The sequence below is a fragment of the Otolemur garnettii genome, unplaced genomic scaffold (assembly GCF_000181295.1).
Source record: "Otolemur garnettii isolate 467f Iridium unplaced genomic scaffold, OtoGar3 scaffold00086, whole genome shotgun sequence".
In the NCBI taxonomy this organism is placed as follows: domain Eukaryota; kingdom Metazoa; phylum Chordata; class Mammalia; order Primates; family Galagidae; genus Otolemur; species Otolemur garnettii.
In genome coordinates, this window is record NW_003852481.1 from 5929811 (window position 1) to 5949631 (window position 19821).

General features: G+C 49.1%; 1 protein-coding gene across 6 annotated transcripts in view; it reads left to right on the plus strand.

Annotated features, from left to right (window-relative positions):
* ZBTB16 (zinc finger and BTB domain containing 16) overlaps nt 1–19821 on the plus strand; it is a 192728-nt gene that overhangs the window by 86428 nt on the left and 86479 nt on the right. For all 6 annotated transcript variants that reach the window (XM_003794759.3, XM_012808162.2, XM_023516053.1 and 3 more), the window contains exon 3: nt 8277–8374. In XM_003794759.3, coding sequence (XP_003794807.1) covers nt 8277–8374 — 98 coding nt within the window. The remainder of the gene's footprint in view (nt 1–8276; nt 8375–19821) is intronic.

Sequence of the window (19821 nt, forward strand, 5' to 3'; positions counted from 1 at the left end):
CTCTACCGAGGGGGATAGCTTGAGGCTCCATCTCAAAAAAAAAAAAAAAGACATTTATATTCTACATGTAGTAAGTTTCACATGTATCCTTAGGTGTGGTCCCACCAATCACCCTTCCTCCACCCATCCTCCCTCTTTGCCACCCCCCTTTTTGTTGGATCCCTTTCTGTTTTTGCTTCTATCTGATTAGATCAGGCAACCTTGGGCATGCTCTCAGTGATTCCTTTCTAGGTGATATTTTTGCCTCATTCAAGGAAAGACTCTTGTTTAGGGAGGAATGGAAAGGTACATCTGGAGGTGAGAAGTCTGGAGATTTGGGCCTGCTGATGTTGGAAAGTAAGTCATGTAGCCTCAGTTTCCTTATCCACCAAGTGGAAACTGCACTGTCCATCCCAGCCACGGCGGCTGAGCTGATCTCTGGAGACCTTACAATGTAGATGTGTTGTAGAAATGCATTAGCTTCACTGTTGGGAAACCTCGCTTACTAGATTTTCTTTTTTGCATTTTTCTAGAAGAAAGGAAGAAAGAACCAGTAAAAAAAAAAAAAAAAAAAGTGACTCTTTGGGTTTTTGTTTCTTATCCTTTATTAAAATGACAATAACGTTTGCAATGTGATTTGGTGTCCATATAGGTAGTCTGCTCCGTCTCTTATCGTGTGTTCATAATTGATGTTTAGAGCGATGGCTCTCAAGCTCATAGCCCTCATAGAGAAGTAATTTAATTTTCAGTGTACTAAAGCAGAAAGAATGAGGCAATATACATTAAAAAAGATTTTCAGAATGGCTTAATTCCCAAGGAGCTGGTTTCTTAGAGCCTTAATAAACCTCAGTTTTTCTCGGCACTCTCTGGGTTTCCATAGCTGGTTCGTGGGATTTGAAGGTAGCGTTGGCTTCCTGTCTAAAGAGGAAACATGTAAAAATGAGCCCAGATAACCAAGAGACAAAGGTGCTTCCTCCACAGGTCTCCCCCTGGCAAAACTGGGGGTGGGGGGGAATAGAAGGAGTCTGTAGCTTTCTGAAAACTGTTTTCTCAGAACTTGGCCGTTTGTGCTCGTTACAACCTTTTATGGGGGACAGAGAAAGAACGAAACCCTGTTCCCCCGTAGCCATAGTTTAATTTCCTTATAGGGCCTTTTTAAGATCTGGAGAGAATATTTTCGATTTATTTTTGTTTCCCGGGGGCTGACATCATCAAGCATCATGATGCCCTGTTTTGGGTTTGGAAAAAGCTCAGAGCTTCTATAAATCTTAAGGCATCTTACTATTCCCTGTTCTAAAAGCACAACTTTTCTTGGTCTCTTAAAAGAAAAAGAAAGAAAGAAAACTACAAAAGTGGGTATTGATCCTTTCTCCTCAGATCTTAACTGCCCGGGCTGTAATACCTTGCTTACATCTGCTGGGTTTTTGTGCCATTTCGCAACATCTCCTTAATCCAGTGAGCATAAATAGAACATTTCAATCATATTTGGCTACCAGGAACCTCGCAGATAAGCGCGCTAAGACCTTGTTGAAAGGGACTGTATGAGATTGGGCACGATAAGATCATCCTGCAGCCCAGCACACAAATGAAAAACTTTTGTTCTTGGTGAAATTTGTTGATAGAGATATTTCAAATAAATGACTTTGGAGAAATCAGTATTTTAAAACAAAGGACCAGTTACGTAACAGCCCGAAGCCCGGGCCTCCTGGTGCTCGGTGGCCATGAAGATCCCTCTCTGGGCAGTTGCTGCGGGGAGATTAGCCCTGCCCTTTGTCATTTCTGACATAGCATTTTAGTATTTTAACACTCAGGGCAGCCTTATCTGAAAGTACTGTACTTGGTGTGGTTATGGCCGTGGAGAATGCCATTGTCCCATCCTTGTATTTTCAAGGCTTAGGACAGTTTCTTCCACGCTTTAGTCAGCTCCAGCTTGGCCTTGATCCCAGGGCGAGACAGAATGGGTGGCTTTTCTTTCTGAGAACCCCACAGAGGGCTTGTCTTGTGGACAATAGGCACAACTGTTCTTGTACTGCTATGTGGGTGGGGGTATATTGGGGGTGTGTGTGCTCTCCCGTGTAGGGAGGGTGGGTTTTTGCCACCTCTACATTTTTCTGTTCAAATTCCCTTTCTTGTTTGTTCATTCATTCAGCAAAAGTGCACCAAGCCCGTGCTGTAGTCTGGGCTCAAGGCTGGAGACAGAGAGGATGAATCTGGTATAGGTCCTTTGTGATGGAGATAGAGTCCAGCCAGCACAGATCTGTGCCAGCCCCGCAGCCTTTCAGTTTTGTAAACCTGATTGGGAAGAACCTAAGAAATGATCTAGCTCAACCCCCACATTGTGTTGCGATGGTGTAAAGTGAACTCTAAAGAGAGTAAGTGGGTTGGCCAAGGTCATTGGCCATGGATGGATACCATTTGATGGAAAGCCAGGTCATCTGCCCCCAGCCCTATACCTGTCCATCTAATCTTTCTATTTATTTATATTGTCAACATATCACACTCTTTATCCAGCCGATTCTTGAAAAACACAGCCTCTTTGGCATTTTCTCCCCTGTCCTTTGAAAGGCTCCAAAACAACCGAATGGCCATCAGTTTCCAGAGCTCTACGGGTGTAGATCCCCCTGCGTGTTCCCCACCGCCCCCTGCGTGTTCCCCACCCCCGCAGCACGGAAGGTGTTAACTAGCACTTGGTTAGTTCTTGGTTGTTTTCTTTAATCTGTTGTTTGAAATCCTTGGCTTTTATTGGTATATTTACTTTATGGCATACATAAAGAGCTGTATTAAAAAATAAATTGTGTTGTAAAAGCATCCGGCAATGTTTATTAATATTGACTAGTCAGGGAGCAACGAACTCGATTGCTAGAAGGGTAATTTGTGGTAATACCCGCTAAGCATTCCCAGCTTGTCAAATGACTGTCTAATCTCAGCATTTAAAAAAACAACAGCAAAACATTTGGTAAAAGAGTAATTTCCCTTGTGCCTTTCAGAAAATGAAAGTGACCCAATTCCCAGCCAAGATTAGAACTGTCCCTTCATTCTCTCCCCTGGGGCCCACCAGGCCTCCTCTCCGACTCCAGGCAGTTCTAGAGTTGGATTTTAATGGCCAGATACTCGATACTCCTTTGTCTTAGGTGTCTGGAGGACATAGGTTGTCCTGTATCTGCTCTCATTGCTTGTAATGAGGACATTGAAAGTAGAGATGAAGATGTGGTTCCTGCCCGCAAGGAGCTTACAGTTTTGCAGATCTCTTCAGTGACTTGGTCTGGAATGGACTTAACGTGCTGAGAAAATATGTAAGGAGAATGACATGGGGCATGACGAATGACCTACCCAGCGTGGAATGTGGCACTGTTGTTGGCATTAAGGGAAATGCCTGGGAAGAGAGGCTGTCACCCTTAGAGGGTAGAGAACATTCCCCTGAGTGACCCAGATGCCCTGTGAGTAATACGTTGTGGTTAGGGTGGAGGCCTCTGGTAGAACAGGCTTTGTTCAGAGTATTCCTTTCCCATAAGAAGACGTGTAGAAAGCACAGAGGTTGGACCAAATATGGAAACACCCTATAATCTTGGAGGAATTCCTGATAGCCTAGTAACTTTTTATTCATCCCTTCTTTTTAAAATTAGACCACAGAATGCTATAGAATCTGACCTTTCTCTTGTCATTTGAGTTGAAGGTCCATGGACATGGAAGGTACATTTCTGAACTTAAGAGTTGAAGGAAGAAGAGTAAGCCTGTTCCTTTACTTCTACCTCTCTCAATTCTGTTTTGTTGGAAAGGTGAGCAAGGCCAGGGTGATGTTCTCTTACCACCAAGCTTAGGGGAGGCAGCTGTGAGAGCATCTGTGAGCTTTGCAGAGAGGTTTGTGCAAGGGCCCCGCATGGGTATGTGAGTCTGTGGTTCAAGAGAGGATAGTTTTGTGTGGTGCCTTCTGTCATTAGAGAGTTTGCACTGTAAGCTGGAGGGAATTCTTATGGATTTTCAGACTTGAAGTAGCCCAGAAATGACTCAGATGACAAGCTTGCATCTTGCGAGCTGGGTGAGAGTGGTGGGATTGAGAATCAGTGAGAAGAAATGGGCCCTTCTTTCCCTTCAGTTACTTGGTAAAAGGTTCAGATGCATTTAGTTCTCATTTCTCGTAATGACTCACTTTTCTTGAGAATACAGATAGAAACCGGTTAGAAGTTCATTTTTTCTTTGTCTTTTTGGACATAGGTGAAAATCGGTTAACACACAAGGTTGAGTGCACCCAGTGGTCCCGGCTGGCCTGTGGCAAGCGACCACTCAGAGTTGGGGGGACCTTTGGTTTCCTCCGCAGAATGGATGGTTAGGACCTGAGGCATATGGAGGGGGGGCGGATCCTTCACTGAGCACAGGATGGAGATGGTTGGGCTGTGGTAGAACCAGGTTACTTTCAAAATAGTGTTCCACAATATGGCTTCTCTCAGAGAAGAGTGTGAAAACTCCATCATCAACCAAGGCAGTACCCGGAAAGGTGCAAAAACGTCCCCAGCTGTCTTCCTTCCCTCTGTCACAGTGGAGGCTGATGTTCTTAAATGGCCATGTGCGGTGAGACCTTATGGTAAGACAGGACCAGACTGGGGAGATGCGAGTGTGCGCGGTAAGGAAGAAGGAGGTGGATGGAATTTCCATTTTGATCCAAATACTTCGCAGTTGCATAATGTGGCGGTGGCGGTGGTGGGAGGCTGTGGTCTAAAGAGGGATAGAACGTGAGTTCATAAAATGTTGGACTTTTGCTCCAGAAACCAGTTGGGATTCTGTTTCCACATTGGCCACTCTGTGGACTGTGCCCTAGAGAGTTTGCTGGCAGCCACATCTCTTGAATGCACTCAGATTCTCCACCATTCCCTTTTTCTTGGAATTTGGAGACGCCTCCCCATTGCCTCCTTCTATATAATTCTATAGAATTAGTGTTCTGCAGCATATGAGCAATAATTAAAGATAACAAGCAAACTGCTGGGCCCTGTTGAACTTCCAGGGCTGTGAAATTGTTCCCTTTCTCTCTTCTGACCTTTGTGCTTTGCCCAGGTCTCTCTGCCAGTGGGGTAAGACCTTTGTCCTTGTCCTGTGTGTGGAATCACTTGGCTACCACGTTCCTCTCTGGGAACCTGTGTGGGGCACCGAGTTAGTGGGTCAGCTATAGGGCAGTGTCCGTACTCTGAGGACTGGACAGGATAGGCCACCTGTGTCTCTGAAGGCTGGGAAATGGGTGACGACAGAGGGGTTCTGAGAAAAAGCTGGTGATAACTTCTGGAAGTTTCTTTCACTGGGAGATAAATAGCAAGTAAGGAAGGAGGAAAATCAGGTCACCTGGGTTAGCAAGTTGTAAATGAGTAGATGGCTGAGACTGGGTCTAGAGTTTTGCCCAGTCTGTCCTTGCCTGATGGCCTTGCTGTCAGAGGACATCACAGTAGTCAGTAACAAGTGGGACTTAGCTCAGAGAGAAGAGCAGGAGCCCTCTGAGGAGCACCTTGGAGGCCAGGCAAAAAGATATTAGTAAGGCTTTTGAATAATAAAATTGTCTTGGTGCTGCCTGTAGCTCAGTGAGTAGGGCGTCAGCCACATACACCGAGGGTGGTGGGTTTGAACTCTGTCTGGGCGAGCTGAAACAACAATGACAACTGCAGCAATAAAAAAAAAAAAGTTGGGCATTGTGCCAGGTGCCTGTAGTCCCAGCTACTGGGGAGGCAGGCAAGAGAATTGCTTAAGCCCAAGAGTTTGAGGTTGCTGTGAGCTGTGACACCACGGCACTCTACTGAGAGTAACATCGTGAGACTCTGTCTCAAAAAGTAAATAAAATAAAATTGTCTCCATGCAAAATATTATCACTGACATCACTTCCCAGGTGAGCAAAGGCAAAGAGATTGGCATAGCATGACTTGTGCAAAGTCTTAGCAAGGGCATGGCTGAGTCGGGTTGAGGACCCGGGTTTTCTGAATGCTTGCTGGGTATTTTTTCCCCATTTCTGCTACCGCTGTGGTAAAAGAACCAGCACTCCCTGCCTTTCGCATCAAGCCAGTCCAGTTGGCAAAAAAAACCCAAAACCTAAACCAAAAACCAAACCCCATTTCCACCAATTGCTAGGCAAATCCATTCACATCTGGAGAAAGACAATGGTATTGCCCAAAGAGTGTCTTATCAGGGTGAGGAATTGAAACTGGAGCCTTCAGGGAGAAGAGATGAGAGACCAAGAGGGGAGTTCAGCCTGGAGTGGATTCTAAACTCTGCAAACTGGTCACTCCAGAGTTCTTTGGGAAAATAAGTGCACATGGGACTTTGTCCTCCTGTTCCCCCCGGCAGGGGGTACCCCGGGCGCTAACAAATCACCAAGGAAGAAAAAGATGAAAAGAAACCCAACTGAAATCCTTGCGTTGCCGTCCATGAGACCTTACCAGGATTGTGTGGAGAAGTTCGTCCCCTGAACCATTTGTGATTTGAGCTTTGTCACTTTATAGAGCATCTCTTAGAAAAGGAAATAGCGATCATGCCCGGGCAGGCGATAGGCCCACTGTGCTATCCTATGTGTGTGCACAAGCGTGCATTCACTTGCACACTTAATGCAGTCACATACCTAGGTATATACTGAAAATTAATGCTGTGCCCAAAATGCTATTAAGATGTGTCCCTGTGCCTAGCATTGCGACATATATTTAGAGTCAAGAATGTTCAGTTAAAATGTTCTATACTGTTAATATTTCTCAATTTGGGTAGATCAGTCATGGCTAGGAGTGAAAGAACGTGGAGTGGGGGTGGGGCGCCCTGCAGTGTCATGGAGGAGGGGGTGTGTGTGTGTGTTTGTGATTGAGAAATCATTTGTCTTTGGCAAGGGAGTAAAGGGAAAGCAAGCAAACACAACAATGGGATTGAGAAAGAGTTCTGCAGAGAGAACTGTGTGTGATATCGACCGGCCATATGCTGTCCTCATGCCGCGGGGGTCTGCAGAGTGTGGGGCTAGGGAGGCTCACCTGGGTTTGGCACATGGCTGGGTTCTTAGTTTGGGGCTTGGAAGGTGGTGGCAGTGGATGGCCCAGTTTTGTCATCATGATCTGGGTGCTGCTGGCGTGAGCGTGTACTATTCCCTCCCCCACCTGCAGTTTATCTGATGCTGTACCAGCTTTCCAGCCTTTCACCCTGGTCTTAACACATCAGCATTCTGGTGCGATAGGTTGTTGGCTCTTAGAGGGCTTCTTATTCCCTCCCGCCTGCCCCCACCACCCACAGATTCTCCCTGTGGCTGCCACAGCCTGCCCTGCTTCTTAGGGCCAAGTCCATGGGAAGGTTCTAGGGAAGGAGCAGAGACTGGGGCAGAGGTGGTAGCTGGATCCTGAACCTGACAAAGACACGTCGGGACCTGACAGCAGGAGCGTGGATCGGCGGGCGATCCCTGCCCAGTGCTCAGCTCCCTCTGGCCCGCCCTATTCCCTGCGTCTTACCAGCAACCTTGCTGTCCAGTGACTGAGCCAGGGGTCTGGTGGGAAAGGTCCTGGGTTGGAGCTAGGATCAGAACACTCTTGCAGGCTAGGCCTGTGACCAGTTCTCACCAGGTCTTCCCAAGTGATGACACATGCCCAACCCACCTCCCAAAATGATGGCAAAGATAACATGTGTGAAAATACTCTGGAGAGCCAGACAGGGCTGTCCCAACCTATGTTTATGGAATGATGTTATCTGCTTTCTTGACACTGTCTTTCTGCCCAGGCAAGACCTGAAGGGAAGCCATTTCTTTAGGAGGCCTTAAGAGAGGTGTGTTGGGAGTCACTGGAGAACATCTGGGTGCCAGGGAGAAACGCATCTCATGTCCATAAAGGCACCAGTTCATTCATAAACTTATTTGCATCCTCTTCTGTGCCAGTCACCGTAGCAGGAGTTGGAGACTGGGGAGAGAAGAGACACAGGTGCAGCCCTCCTGCATGGAATAGGCATGTTAGACTTAGCAGTGCTGTCACCAAGGTGAACAGAGGTGGGGGGCCTCTGCATATGGTCTGTGCTAATGAGACAGTGAGCATCACGTCTGTCTGACCTGGATGCTTCTGTCCTTCCTTCCACTTGCCAGTGGTGAGCAGTAGGCAGTGCCCTGTTTAGTCCGTGCACAAGACCAGGTAATGGGGCCTCATTGGCAGCTGTCCCCGGCTTAGGGGGCGCTTTAGATTGCCTGGAGACCCGGGGCTGTGTCTCTGTCATTGCCCTCTCGCCCTGCCAGAGGATGGCTGCAGCCCCCCAGGCAGGGTGCCTCCTGTCCAGCAGAGCAGTAGCAAACTCTGTTTCCCTCTCCCCTACAGGAAACTGCACAGTGGGATGAAGACATACGGATGTGAGCTCTGCGGGAAGCGGTTCCTGGATAGTTTGCGGCTGAGAATGCACTTACTGGCTCACTCAGGTAGGTGAGGACACCTTGATGCCCCATTTAGGCACAGGCAGCCACCGCCTGCCAGCCATTACCCCCAACTCAGAACCTGTTGGGGCCTTGGTGCACCTGGTCTGGCGGGTCCTACCTCCAGGTTCAGGGAGCGGGAGATCCATCCTGGCTGTGAGACCCCTTGGATAAACCCACCCCGGGGCCCTCCTGGCTTTCCTACGGCGTTGTTAGTGCCTAGCGCCCTGTGTGATCCACCTTCCAAAGTAGACTACAGTTTCATTAGCAAAACAGTTGTGGAATTAGGTTCTCACTGTCTAATGAATCTGACTATTGGGTTCACATTATACAGGAGCCTTTAATTAAATAGATATAGAAAGGTTGGAGCACAAAGCTAGTTATAGCGTGCTGTCTTTTGCAAGTTAATTTTATCCAATTCTAGAGAGGTCGGCTGCGTGGCTGCTGGTAATTTTGCTGGTGTTTGGGCAGAGCTGCTTTGCCCCCCGGGATGTGCAAGGGGGAGAAGCCCCTGGCGCTCGCCCTGCCCGGGTGTTCTGGAGAAGGACCCAGCAGGTGTGATGATGCAGCTGTGAGGCTGCGAGGCTGCCTGCCTTGGGTTAGAGAGGCCTCAACACTTCCCTGCCAAGGGCGTGCTCTCTCCCCTCCAATTCCTTTATTTTTGACCTGGGAGTCCCTTTTTAGGGGAGAGGAGAGAGCCCTGGTCTTACTGGGCTTTGCTCTCCTCCCATACAGTCTGCCTCGCATTTCCCCATATTGCCTCAAGCAACTGCACCTCCAAGCAATTTAGCATTTGTGAAATGAGCCTGGGTTTTAGGGTTGGGCCGATGGAGGTTCAAACCCTGTTTGTGCTATGTGACCTTGGCCACATTTATCTTGTGAATCCCAGTTTCTGTATCTGATAAGCATAGGTGTTGCAACTCATGTGATTTTTCCCCCCTTTTTTTTTGAGACAGAGTCTCACTATGTTGCCCTCAGTAGCATCACAGCTCACAGCAACCTCAAACTCTTGGGCTTAAGCAATTCTCTTGCCTCAGCCTCCCAAGTAGCTGGAACTACAGGCACGCGCCACAACGCCTGGCTATTTTTTTTTTTTTTTGTCATTGTTTTTGTAGTTGTTTGGCAGGCCTGGGCCGGGTTTCAACCCGTCAGCCCCTGTGTATGTGGCTGGCGCCCTAGAATCTGAACTACAGGCGCTGAGCCCATATGATTTTTTTTGATGATTAGTAGATGTAATCTATGATGAAGGCTTCTGTAGCAAGCCTCTGACATACAGTTGGCGTTTAATAAGCGTCAGTGGTTTCTGCTTGCACCTTCCTTCCTTTTCTGCATTTCCCAGGCTGTTGACCCCATATAGCTCCCTTACTTTGCCCCAGAAGCTTTCTGCTTGACTGGATGTTTGCTTCTGGTCTCCCCCCGACCCCCCACAGCCCATCTTGTGTGCAGTTGTGGAAATGCTTTGGTGGCTTTCTGTGCTTCAGCTTGTCACTGCCTTGCTGCAGGGCCTGTGTGGCTGCACTGTGTTGACATAGCCACTCTCTGTGGCCCGCGTAGCCCTTCCTAAAGTACCAGCATTCCCGTCTCACTGCCTCTTTCCTCTTCCAGATCCAGGGATCTACCCCGGTTAGGCAGCTGTCTGTCTCAGTGTGCTGCTCTGTCCCCATGTCTCCATGGGTCCCCTTTCTCCTTCCTTTGAGGCCGTCCCACCCCTAGTCTCATCCTGCTCACCTATGTCACCTTGGCCATGAGTCCCGAGCCCAGGCGTGGCTGTGTTCAGTGTCCACTTGGCACTTGTGTACGCTTTTTCTTCGGTTTTAACACTTCTCTTTAGCTTTATAGGTTGTTTCAAGTTTTAGTGAACTGTCTGTCCCCCAGGTTGTCCATCCTTCTACCCCAAGAGCAAAATGTGGGGCTTCCATTTGCATGCTGGCCCAGATACCTGTGTGGCGCTGGACATTTACCATGAGGGTGCTGCACTTTGCAGTGAGTTGTGTGGGCCCTACCCTCTCTCTGACTCAGTGGCGGTAGCGCCCTTCTTCTTAACCTTCCCCTGAGGCCAGAGCTCTGGTCAGACTTTGCTTCATGTGCTGATTCTTTCGGAGCCATGTGGCTTTGTTCATCCGTTCTGTCTGCTTGGAATAACTCTTCTCCCCTCTTCCCAGATCTTCCGAGGTCTCTTCCACGATGCCACCCTCACCTGTTCTTCACCTCCAATTGGAGCAGTCATGCCATCCTCTGGGCCCATATTTCTTTGTTCAAAGCTGTCTTTGGATGCAATCTTTCACCCGTATCATGTTTATTTGTGGACTTTCCTAATCTCCGCTTGGAAGGCAGGATGACACAATGGGAGGAATTTGGGCACCCACCTCCTGATGGTGTGACCTTGGAAAAGAAACATATGCTCTTGGTATCCTTTATTTTCACAATGAAAACATTTAATCCTACCTCAGAGAAGTTGTGAGGCTCACGCCAGATACTTAGAACCATGCCTGACACATAACAGGCTCTTGGTAAATGTCATTTCTGTCTCCCTCTGTTCTCTAATAAATAGATCATAAGCTACCTGGGGACAGGACCTGTCCTGTTATTTCTAGCACACTGCCTGGCACGTTGTTGGTGTCATGCAGTATTTGTTGCATGAATGAGTGTAGTCTGGGAGGCTGATGAACAACTTCAGGAGACTCCCCTCTCCTGTCCAGTCTCTCCCATAGTAGGACCTGTTTATGTCTGAGGGGCTCCATGGGTTGGGGGCAGCCAGGAGCCCACTGGCCCAGTTGTACACTTCCTTGAGGTTTTCGACCCAATGTGAGTGAGCCACTGTCTCTGCTGTGAATCACATGTAAGCAGTGTTTGGGGGGCTGGTGGGAGTGGCAAAGAGGAGAGGGGCTGCTTACATACTCTAAGGTGAGCCCAGGGCCCCCAGTTCAGACAGGGCAGTGACTTTGCACAGCTCCCCTGTAGGCCCGGAGGGTCCCTGGGGAAGTACGTTTCAGTCCTGCTCAAGATGGCACTCCCAGGTTCCCTGCCCTTATGTGGATACTCCAGAGGCTTTAGGAACTGGGTCCAGTTTTCCTAGTTTTTCTCTCTGTGACTGGCTTATGGGACACCAAAGGCTGATTGTGTCAAATCATTTGTCTCTTGGTTAGTCACCTGCCATGGCCCTCGTAAAGGAGAATTTGGTGGGAGGGCAGGCGCAATGAGGAGTCATGACAGGGTTTTTTTTTTTTTGAGACAGAGCCTCAAGCTATCCCCCTGGGGGTAGAGTGCTATGGCGTCACTGCTCACAGCAACCTCTGACTCTTGGGCTCAAGCGAGACTCCTGCCTCCACCTCCCAAGTAGCTGGGACCACAGGCTATTTTTTGGTTGCAGCCATTATTGTTGTTTGGCGGGTCTGGGCTGGATTCGAACCTGCCACCTCAGGTGTATGTGGCTGGCGCCTTAGCCACTTGAGCCACAGGGTTTTAATTTAACCCTTGCAGATAGCTCATGGCCTTCAGAGTTTGATATTTCTTTTTCTTTTTCTTTTTTTTTTTTTAATTTTTGGAGACAGAGTCTCACTATGTCAGCCTTGGCAGCGCCGTGACGGCACAGCTCACAGCAACTTCCAACTCTTGGGCTTAAGTGATTCTCTTGCCTCAGTCTCCCAAGTAGCTGGGATTACAGGTGCTCACCACAATGCCCGGCTATTTTCTTATTGTAGTTGCCATTGTTTCGAAGGCCCGGGCTGGGCTTGAACCTGCCAGCTTTGGTGCATGTGGCTGGCACTGTAACCACTGTGCTACGGGTGCTACGGGTGCCGAGCCAGAGTCTGATATTTCTGTTCTCTGTTTTTACTGTTGTTCTGGGCACTTCTTACCTTGAAAAGAAAATAACACACAAAGCTCAGTGAGGCTCAACTACTTTCAGAATTGTTTGCATCCGTGTTAAACAGTGACTGCCACTGGGGCCTCTGGAGTGAACTGGCCTTGTTGGGGAGTTAAGGTCAGAGGGCGGGGCTGGTCCTGGGGGTGCCGGGTCTTCTCCCCGATTCCAGATGTGGTTTTGCATGTCCTGATGTCTGCCCCTAGCTGCCTGATAACAGAATATGTGATGTTTTAGAGGAGATGGTTAATACGAGATTTCCTTGCTGCCCTGTTTGGAAGGCTCTGTGCAGGGAGCTGACAGTGACAATGGACGCTCTGGGTATGTAGCACGGACCCATTTTACAGGTCACCAAGGGCTGGAGCCACAGCGTGGAGCCTGGAGGAACAGTAGCTGCTCCAGAGCCCATGGGACCATTTCTCAGACAGGGACAGGCTGTGTAAAGCAAGTGGGGAACTGGGCAGGGGTCAGTCCTGCTCCCCTAAATATCGCTGCCCTTGGGCAGGCGCATTCCTGCTGTTTTCTTCCGCGCAGTGGAGCTGAACGGTGCTTGTGCTTCCTGGCGAGCTCCGAGTGCTGGCTGCCCCCACCCCCTCTTGGCTGGCGTTGCCTGTGTTTGTTATTGTAGTTCTGGCGCTGGGCCAGGCCTGGCCGGGAGCCAGACTTGTGGGTACAGTATGTACAGTGAGTGCCGAGCCAAGTTTGTCATCATACGCGATTAATTTTTTTTCTAATCTGGTAGGGGTGGGGTGAAGGAGGAGGCAACCGAAGAGTTTCTCCCCTGCTCGAGAACGGGCCGCATCGAATTCCACGGAGATGTCATTTCTGAAAGGAGGAAAATGCACCAGCTTGTGCTGGCTTCACAGTGTTTCCTCCCTGCTCCCTTGTCCTCTCCTCTGCCTTTCTCTATCACATGAAATCAGCCTGTAGGGGACGGCAATGTGGGTCTTATTTTCAGTGACTAGAATACTAAATTTATGCTCCTAAATCAGTTTTCATTGTGTTGAAATTGACAATTTGTTTAATTAGAAGTTTGCCCTGTAGGAGGCCCTTCTGAGAGGCAGCGACTTCTCTCTTTCTCTCTCTTACTTTCTCCTTTTGTTATTTTTTTTAAGGCCCTGAATGGTGGTCGTGAATGTTCAGTTTAATTGAAGTTTTTATTTCAGTTTGAATGTGTTAACTAATCAAGTGTTTATGAGATATACCTGATGATAACAGTAAGTTCAAATTAACCAACAGTAACCTAACTCATTAACTAATGAGATGATCTGGCCAGGCCCTGCAGTCTCAGGAGTGTTTTGGGGGGTTCAGAAAGGTTTGGATATTGGGAGGGAGAGACAGCCTCTGAGGGTTTGCAAAGCTGGGTCTGTGGGGTAGAGGCGAAGCTTGGGTGCAGGTTTGTGGCAGGGAGCAGAAGACTCTCCCTGGTCCCATCCGTGTCACCACCCCTTGCTGCCCAGTTTCCTGTGGAGACACCCACCTTCTGTTTGACTCTCCGTGTCCTAACAGAAGAGGTGATTGCTAGCTCTAGTCCTTGGAGAATGCAGGGACCACACAGTCAGCCAGTGACTCAGGCTGGTTCTGAGATTGGCCCGTGCGAGGTTTCCCATTAGGTACTGTTTGCCTCAGCTTGGCTTTGAGTGCTAGTGGATTATAACCAAGCATGCCCAGAACTGCTTGCCCCTATTTTTGACTCAGCCGAACACTTTCCGGGGGTTGCGTATTTATATGGGCCCACTCCTATTTTAGGAATGTTGTTCATGTTTGGAACCAGAGGGTGTTTAATAAGCATTAACTCGGTGTCAGGCCTGTGCACTTAGCCGTGAAGAGTGCTGTACGGTATCCCTGCCCTCAAGGAGCTTGGGTCTAATAGGGGAAGCTGGTATGATAAGATCGTGATAAAAGATGGTAGTCTGAGCAACATGTCAAGAAAAAGTTCTAGGTGGAATTTGGAGGAGGGGAGGGTATTCCTGCTAGAGGATGGTGGGGGGAGCCCCAGCCGACCATGGGATGGGTGGAGCAGCCGGGGAGTGTAGGCTGGCTGTGCAGAGGACAGAGGAAGACAGTGCAGGGTTTAGAAGGAAGGGATGGGATAAGATCATGAAAGGCCTTGAGTGGCAAAATGATTTGCCTTTTCCTGGAAGCTCTGGCCAGCCGTGAAAGGATTAAGGGAGTGAAACAGAAGGGACCGTTGGACTTTTCATTGTAGACCAGGTTGGAATATAAGAGAAATGAGGAGCACATCTATGCTGGTGTCAAGAGTTCTGGGCTTCCAACACTGCTGAGGGCCACAAAGCCCTTCTGTGGGAGTCCGTGCTGCCAGCGGGGAGGTGCCCTCCACTCACTCCTCCCTTGCCCTGGTGTGGGCCTTGTGAAACCTCCCCTGTGACCAGGCTCTTCCCCAGAGTCAGAGCCCTGGGGAAAGAATGTGGGTGTTGGCTGATAGCATTTCTGATTTCAGCAGCAGTGTGGGGTGACCAGGGTGTATCATCTGGGACCTGGGTTATCTTCTGGCAGAGAGAGGGCTGGGGGGGGTCCTGTCCTGAGCAGTTGGTTCTCCTGTGCTTTCCCCCATCACGATAGGATGGGAGAAGAAAAGCAGAGCACGACCAGATGGCACAGATCTATGGGTGGTCCTGTTCCTTTGTATTTATTTTTTATTTTTTTGAGCACTTAGTTTTGGGTTTCAGGGATCTTCTTCTCAAAGCCCGAGAAGGTCGGGGAACCAGGGTTGCTGGCAAATTCCCTGCGACTATGCGGAGGTGGCATGAGGTGGTCTGCACACTGACGATTGGTGACAATTGCTGATGGGCTTTCAGGTCTGAAGATGGCTTCTCGGGACCTGTGGCTTCTCACCTTGCAAGTTCCTTCTTCCTTTCACCTCCCTCTTCCCAAATGAGGTCTCAGCCCCAAGCAAGGGACTTGGGGGCCGTCCAGCAAAGTGAGAGCCCTTGGTCACTTCATTCCCTCTCTGTCCTCTGTCCAGCAAAGGCCGGCTTTCCCTTCTGGGTAGCTTTTTGCCATCAGGGTAAAACCAAGAGGAAACCAAGAATCCGCTTTCCTAGGTCTCGTGTCCATCCACATGCCTTAGGAGGTGGGCACCACGGAGGTTTTAGATTCAGAGAGTAGAGAAGATCAGACAGGGGTGGCTCAGAGGTCACGGGGGGGGGGGGTGTGAGGATGGGGTGCGGAGTGAGGAAGGGGTGAAGGGAGCCGCTTTCTCCTCCAGCTCTCTCTTGAACACGCTTCTCTTTCTCTCTCTCTCTCTCCCTACTCTGAATTTGGCCTGCTTCCTGAACTTTTTCCCAGAGTGGTGTCGTCACTGGCCTGCCGGCAGGTCTGGATGTTCTGCCAGCATTCCAGAGAGTTTATGATCGCTTGCAGATGCGCCTCCAAGAACACACTGTACCCAAAGCAGAAATTAATGCAGGCTTGACTGCCGTCCAAGCCCATACACGGGAGAGAGGAGAAAGAAAACAAAAACTGTTTAATGCTGTTTATAAATTATCCACTGGCTGATGAAAAATACATTTCTTTCCTCTCCCCTTCTCCTTTCCCCCCTTCCTCACTCCCCCTACCCCGGCCCCCACCCCTTCTCGCTTTCTGCCTCAAGAGCCTAAACTGAGACCAGAAGAATATGGTTTTGCTTTTTAGCTCCTGTTTTGGCTGAGATCCGAAACCCTGCTGCTGATTCACAGCCAGAGGATTTTTCCCCTTTACCTGATGAAATATACTGATTTTCAAGCCCAGATGGGGTGTTTGGGGTTTTGTTTGTCTGTGGGGTTGGTTTTGTTTTTTTTTCTGGCCGGAGATTTTGTTTACAGCGAGTGTCAGGTTCTGCGATGGTGCCGGGTGCGGTGCTGGCCGCACGGCCGGTAAAGCCCCCGCGTCTGTCCACCACGCGTGTGCCTGGGTCGCCTGGCCCTGAAGCTCTCCCGTCAGGCCAGCTGCACCGATAAAGTTCAGAAAGTTCATTACAGGTCATTGTATTAAACAGTGTTTTCACCAGTTCTCTCCCCTCCAGCCCCTGTGTGTGAAGAGGGGGTTCACATGTCCCTCCCCCCAAATACACATGTCTCCATCTCCATATGGCGCCCCAGGAGGGGTTGGGGAAGCTTGTTCCATCTACCCCTCTGGATCTCTGCCTCTCCCCCTGCCCCACTCTCAAGTTCCCCCATCCCCATTTATTCTATAAATTCGTTTCCACATTATGTCTATCTATTTACATGGCTTTTGTGTTTTTTAATACTGCTAATGTTTATCATTTGCCCAACAGGCTCGACAGATTTTGCTTCCTGTAGAGCATCGAGGCTTTAGAGCCCCCTGGTTGCTAAGTAGCAGTCTCCCTGTACTGTAATGGGCTGATTTTGTATTCTGTTCAGCGCTGTATCTTATTTTTGTATGCAAGACAAAGTGTTTTGATGGAGGACGATTGCGGCAGTGTCTGGAGGCTGTTTGGAGTTTTATGGGCTGTACAGTACGCTGTGTACTCTCCGAACAGAACACAGGCTGTTGAATTTTGGATTGGATTTGTCATTTTTTCCCCCCTCAAGAGAGGAGCCTGTCAGATAGAACATTACTTTAAGGGTGGAGGAAAGAAAGTGGAAATTATGTAATAACCTTCTTCCCTCTCCCTCTATCTCTCTCTTTCTGATTTTTTATCTCCACACGGGTGGTTTCTCCCACACATGCCTCCTCTCCTGCCACCCCGTCATGCTGCGGGGCTAGGTGGTGACATTCCTGTTAGGAAATGCACCGTGCCCCCGAGGGACGGATGAGGGGACATCTGTCTGTCTGCTGTTCATGCTCACATTCTCTCTTTTCCTCTCCCTTGCTCCTTCCATCCTTTTTGAGTTCTGGGCTGCTTCGCTGGCCCTTGTTTTGTCTGAGGGTGACTGTCTTAAGAGTGGTCAGGTGGGGATGGTTGTAAGCAAGCGCTGTTTCTTACAGCCAAGGCCTTCTCATCTTCCTCTGGCTTCCCAGACATACGTCCTTCTGGAAGGTTCTTAGGCAGACTTTTTGCTTCCTTCTCCCCTCAGCCCCACTTCTCAGCCCTGTAGCCAGGCTGTGCCCGAGGGGTCCCATCCCACCTCACCCGTCCATTGCACTATGGCAGGCCCCTAGTTCTCGGCATCCTCTTCCCAGGTCTCGGTGGCAGTGGGTTTCTGTTTTGAGCTTTGCTCTTCTCTTCTCTGTCTGTTTCTCCCACCTCCTTGCATCTCTTTGTCCCCGTCCTTGTGTCCCTATCAGCCTCAGCCTTTCCTGGCCCTCCTGTGTATATTCTGCCTTCACCGGTCCCCTTGGTCTTAGGTGGTCTTCTCTCTGTCTGTCTTGGTATCTGTCTCTCCCTGTCCCTGTGATTCCCTCTCCCTGTGTCCACTCGCCCCCCCCCCCAAAGTTCTTAGCTTGGAAGTTGGGACACAATTGGAACGGGGAACAAAATGTCACTCTGGCCCAGAGGTCTGGGGAGGACACTGGGGCCAGTGACCGTAGGATGCGCCCAATACCCAGAACCTTGTGTGCTCGTGTCTCTTGCCTCTCAGAAGTCAGAGTGGGGGCTTCCCTGGCTTGTCTCCCACTTTTATGAGCCCCCTGGGGCCCCCCCAATTATGTTGAGGACAGGTAGGTAGATGAGCAGCGTGAGGCTTTGCAAGGCTCTTATTGGACTCTGCTACCCCAAATCCCATCTTACAGTATCATGCTGACCAAAGTCTATACCATACATCTGAGTGCAGCACTGGCCAACACCCTCGTGTACCCATGGCTGGAGGCACATAGTATTGTGAGTTGCTAAGTATTTGGTGAATACATAAATATGCTGTTATTAAAGTGTTTGCATTACTGGGGCAGATCTGGGTTTGGTGGGCCCAGAAGCTTACAGAATTGTGGATGCCCTCTTTCAGAAAGATACTATGAATATCAAGTGTTAGGAGCTCTTCCAGGGAAGGCGGCCAGTGCCTGGGAAAGGCCTGAAAGTTCGGCTTTGTGGCTTCAAGGAGAATAGGCCTTTGTGAACCACTGTGAGGACTGCTATTTGGGGGCCCTCTGAACTACTGAGTGAGGAGACTTGGGGCCGAGGATAGGAGAGTGACATCTGTCCAATGCTGGGGACCCTCAGAAACTGGGGTCCTCCTGTTTTGGGTAAACTGTTGCTGGTCACAGATGGCCTGGAAGCCTTTTGGTGTTTCAGACTTTCTTCTCATTGAGTCATTGGTAGGGATGGACCTTGAGTTCCATCTCACCCAGAGCCACCAGGTAGGTAGATCATCTCGGTAGCATCTCAGTCTCCACACTGCCCTTCCATGACTCTCAATTAAATGTCATAACATCTTCCCCTATTCCAGGTGTTCCAGCTGCCTAGGTCTGTGGCTTTGGTTCTCTGCAGCCCTGGGGCAGTACAATTGCGAGTCTGGTGGGGCAGAGCACTGGTCCTCCACGGTGTGTGCACGTCTGGGAAGGGGGGCCTGATGGGAGACTTATGCAGAGGTCTGAGGTCTGTTTCTTGGAGCTTGCAGACTCATCCATTGGGCAGGGTTGGTGGAGATAGTAAGAGTGGACAGTTCTTTGGGTGGGAGGGTATTTACCTGTTGGAGGGCATGCAAAAGCTGCACTTCCCTTTCCAGAAATAAGGAGCAGAGTCCTAATGAGGATACTGTGTGCACGTGTGTGTTTATGTGTGCAAATGTGAGAAAAAAGGGATTGAGAAGAAGCGTTTACAGGAAATACTCAAATTTGTTCCTTTGCTGTAATGGGCCCGCACAGACCATTACCTTGAAGATTTAAAAACTAAATGAGCTCATCATATCTAGTGACTTCCACTGACATTCATGCTTGATTGCAAAGCCTGCTTTACCTCTGAATTTCAACTTCATTGTTTGTTATTAATTCTCAGATGGCGGTGGCGTGTTTCTCCCTTCTTGGATTCAGCCCGCCTCATGTTGGTTTTGTGTGACGGATGTGAATGGTTCTCCACAAGACCCCACTGAAGAACCTTTTCATTTTAAAAATAGCCCCGTGACCTTTAGGGTGCAGATTGGACTTTCCAAGCAATTCCGTGGGCTGATAGGCAGGACTTGGGTTGACTTTGGAGGGGAAAGAAGTTTGCTGTGTTTTTTTTTTTTTTAATTTAATAATTTGAGTTTCATATGAATGATTCTGCGTTCCGTGCAATACTATGCATTTTCATAACTGTCTCTTCCACTTTGGGTAAAGGAAGGGAGGGAAAAAATAACAGCAGCAGCATTCTGTGGGCAAAGGAAGAAAACAAGGGAACGGGGCAGAGAACAGGCTAAATTTAAAATTGTAATTGGCTGACTTCCACTGGCTTGCGGGTGTTTTAATGACTCATAATAACTTCATTTAAAACCAGCTGAGCAGAAAATAGATTGGAGAGGAGCCTCGGGCCATTATGGATTTGTTTTTTTTTGACAAGCTCGGTTTTCAGCAGCCAGGAAGGCTCTCAGAGAGGGCTTGGCTGTGTTCTCTCTCTCTCTCTCTCTCTCTCTCTCTCTCTCTCTAAGGGTTGGTGGTCTGCCCGGGAGAGATTGTATAGAAACCAAGGCTAGTTTTTCTTTTTTTTTTTTTTTTTTTT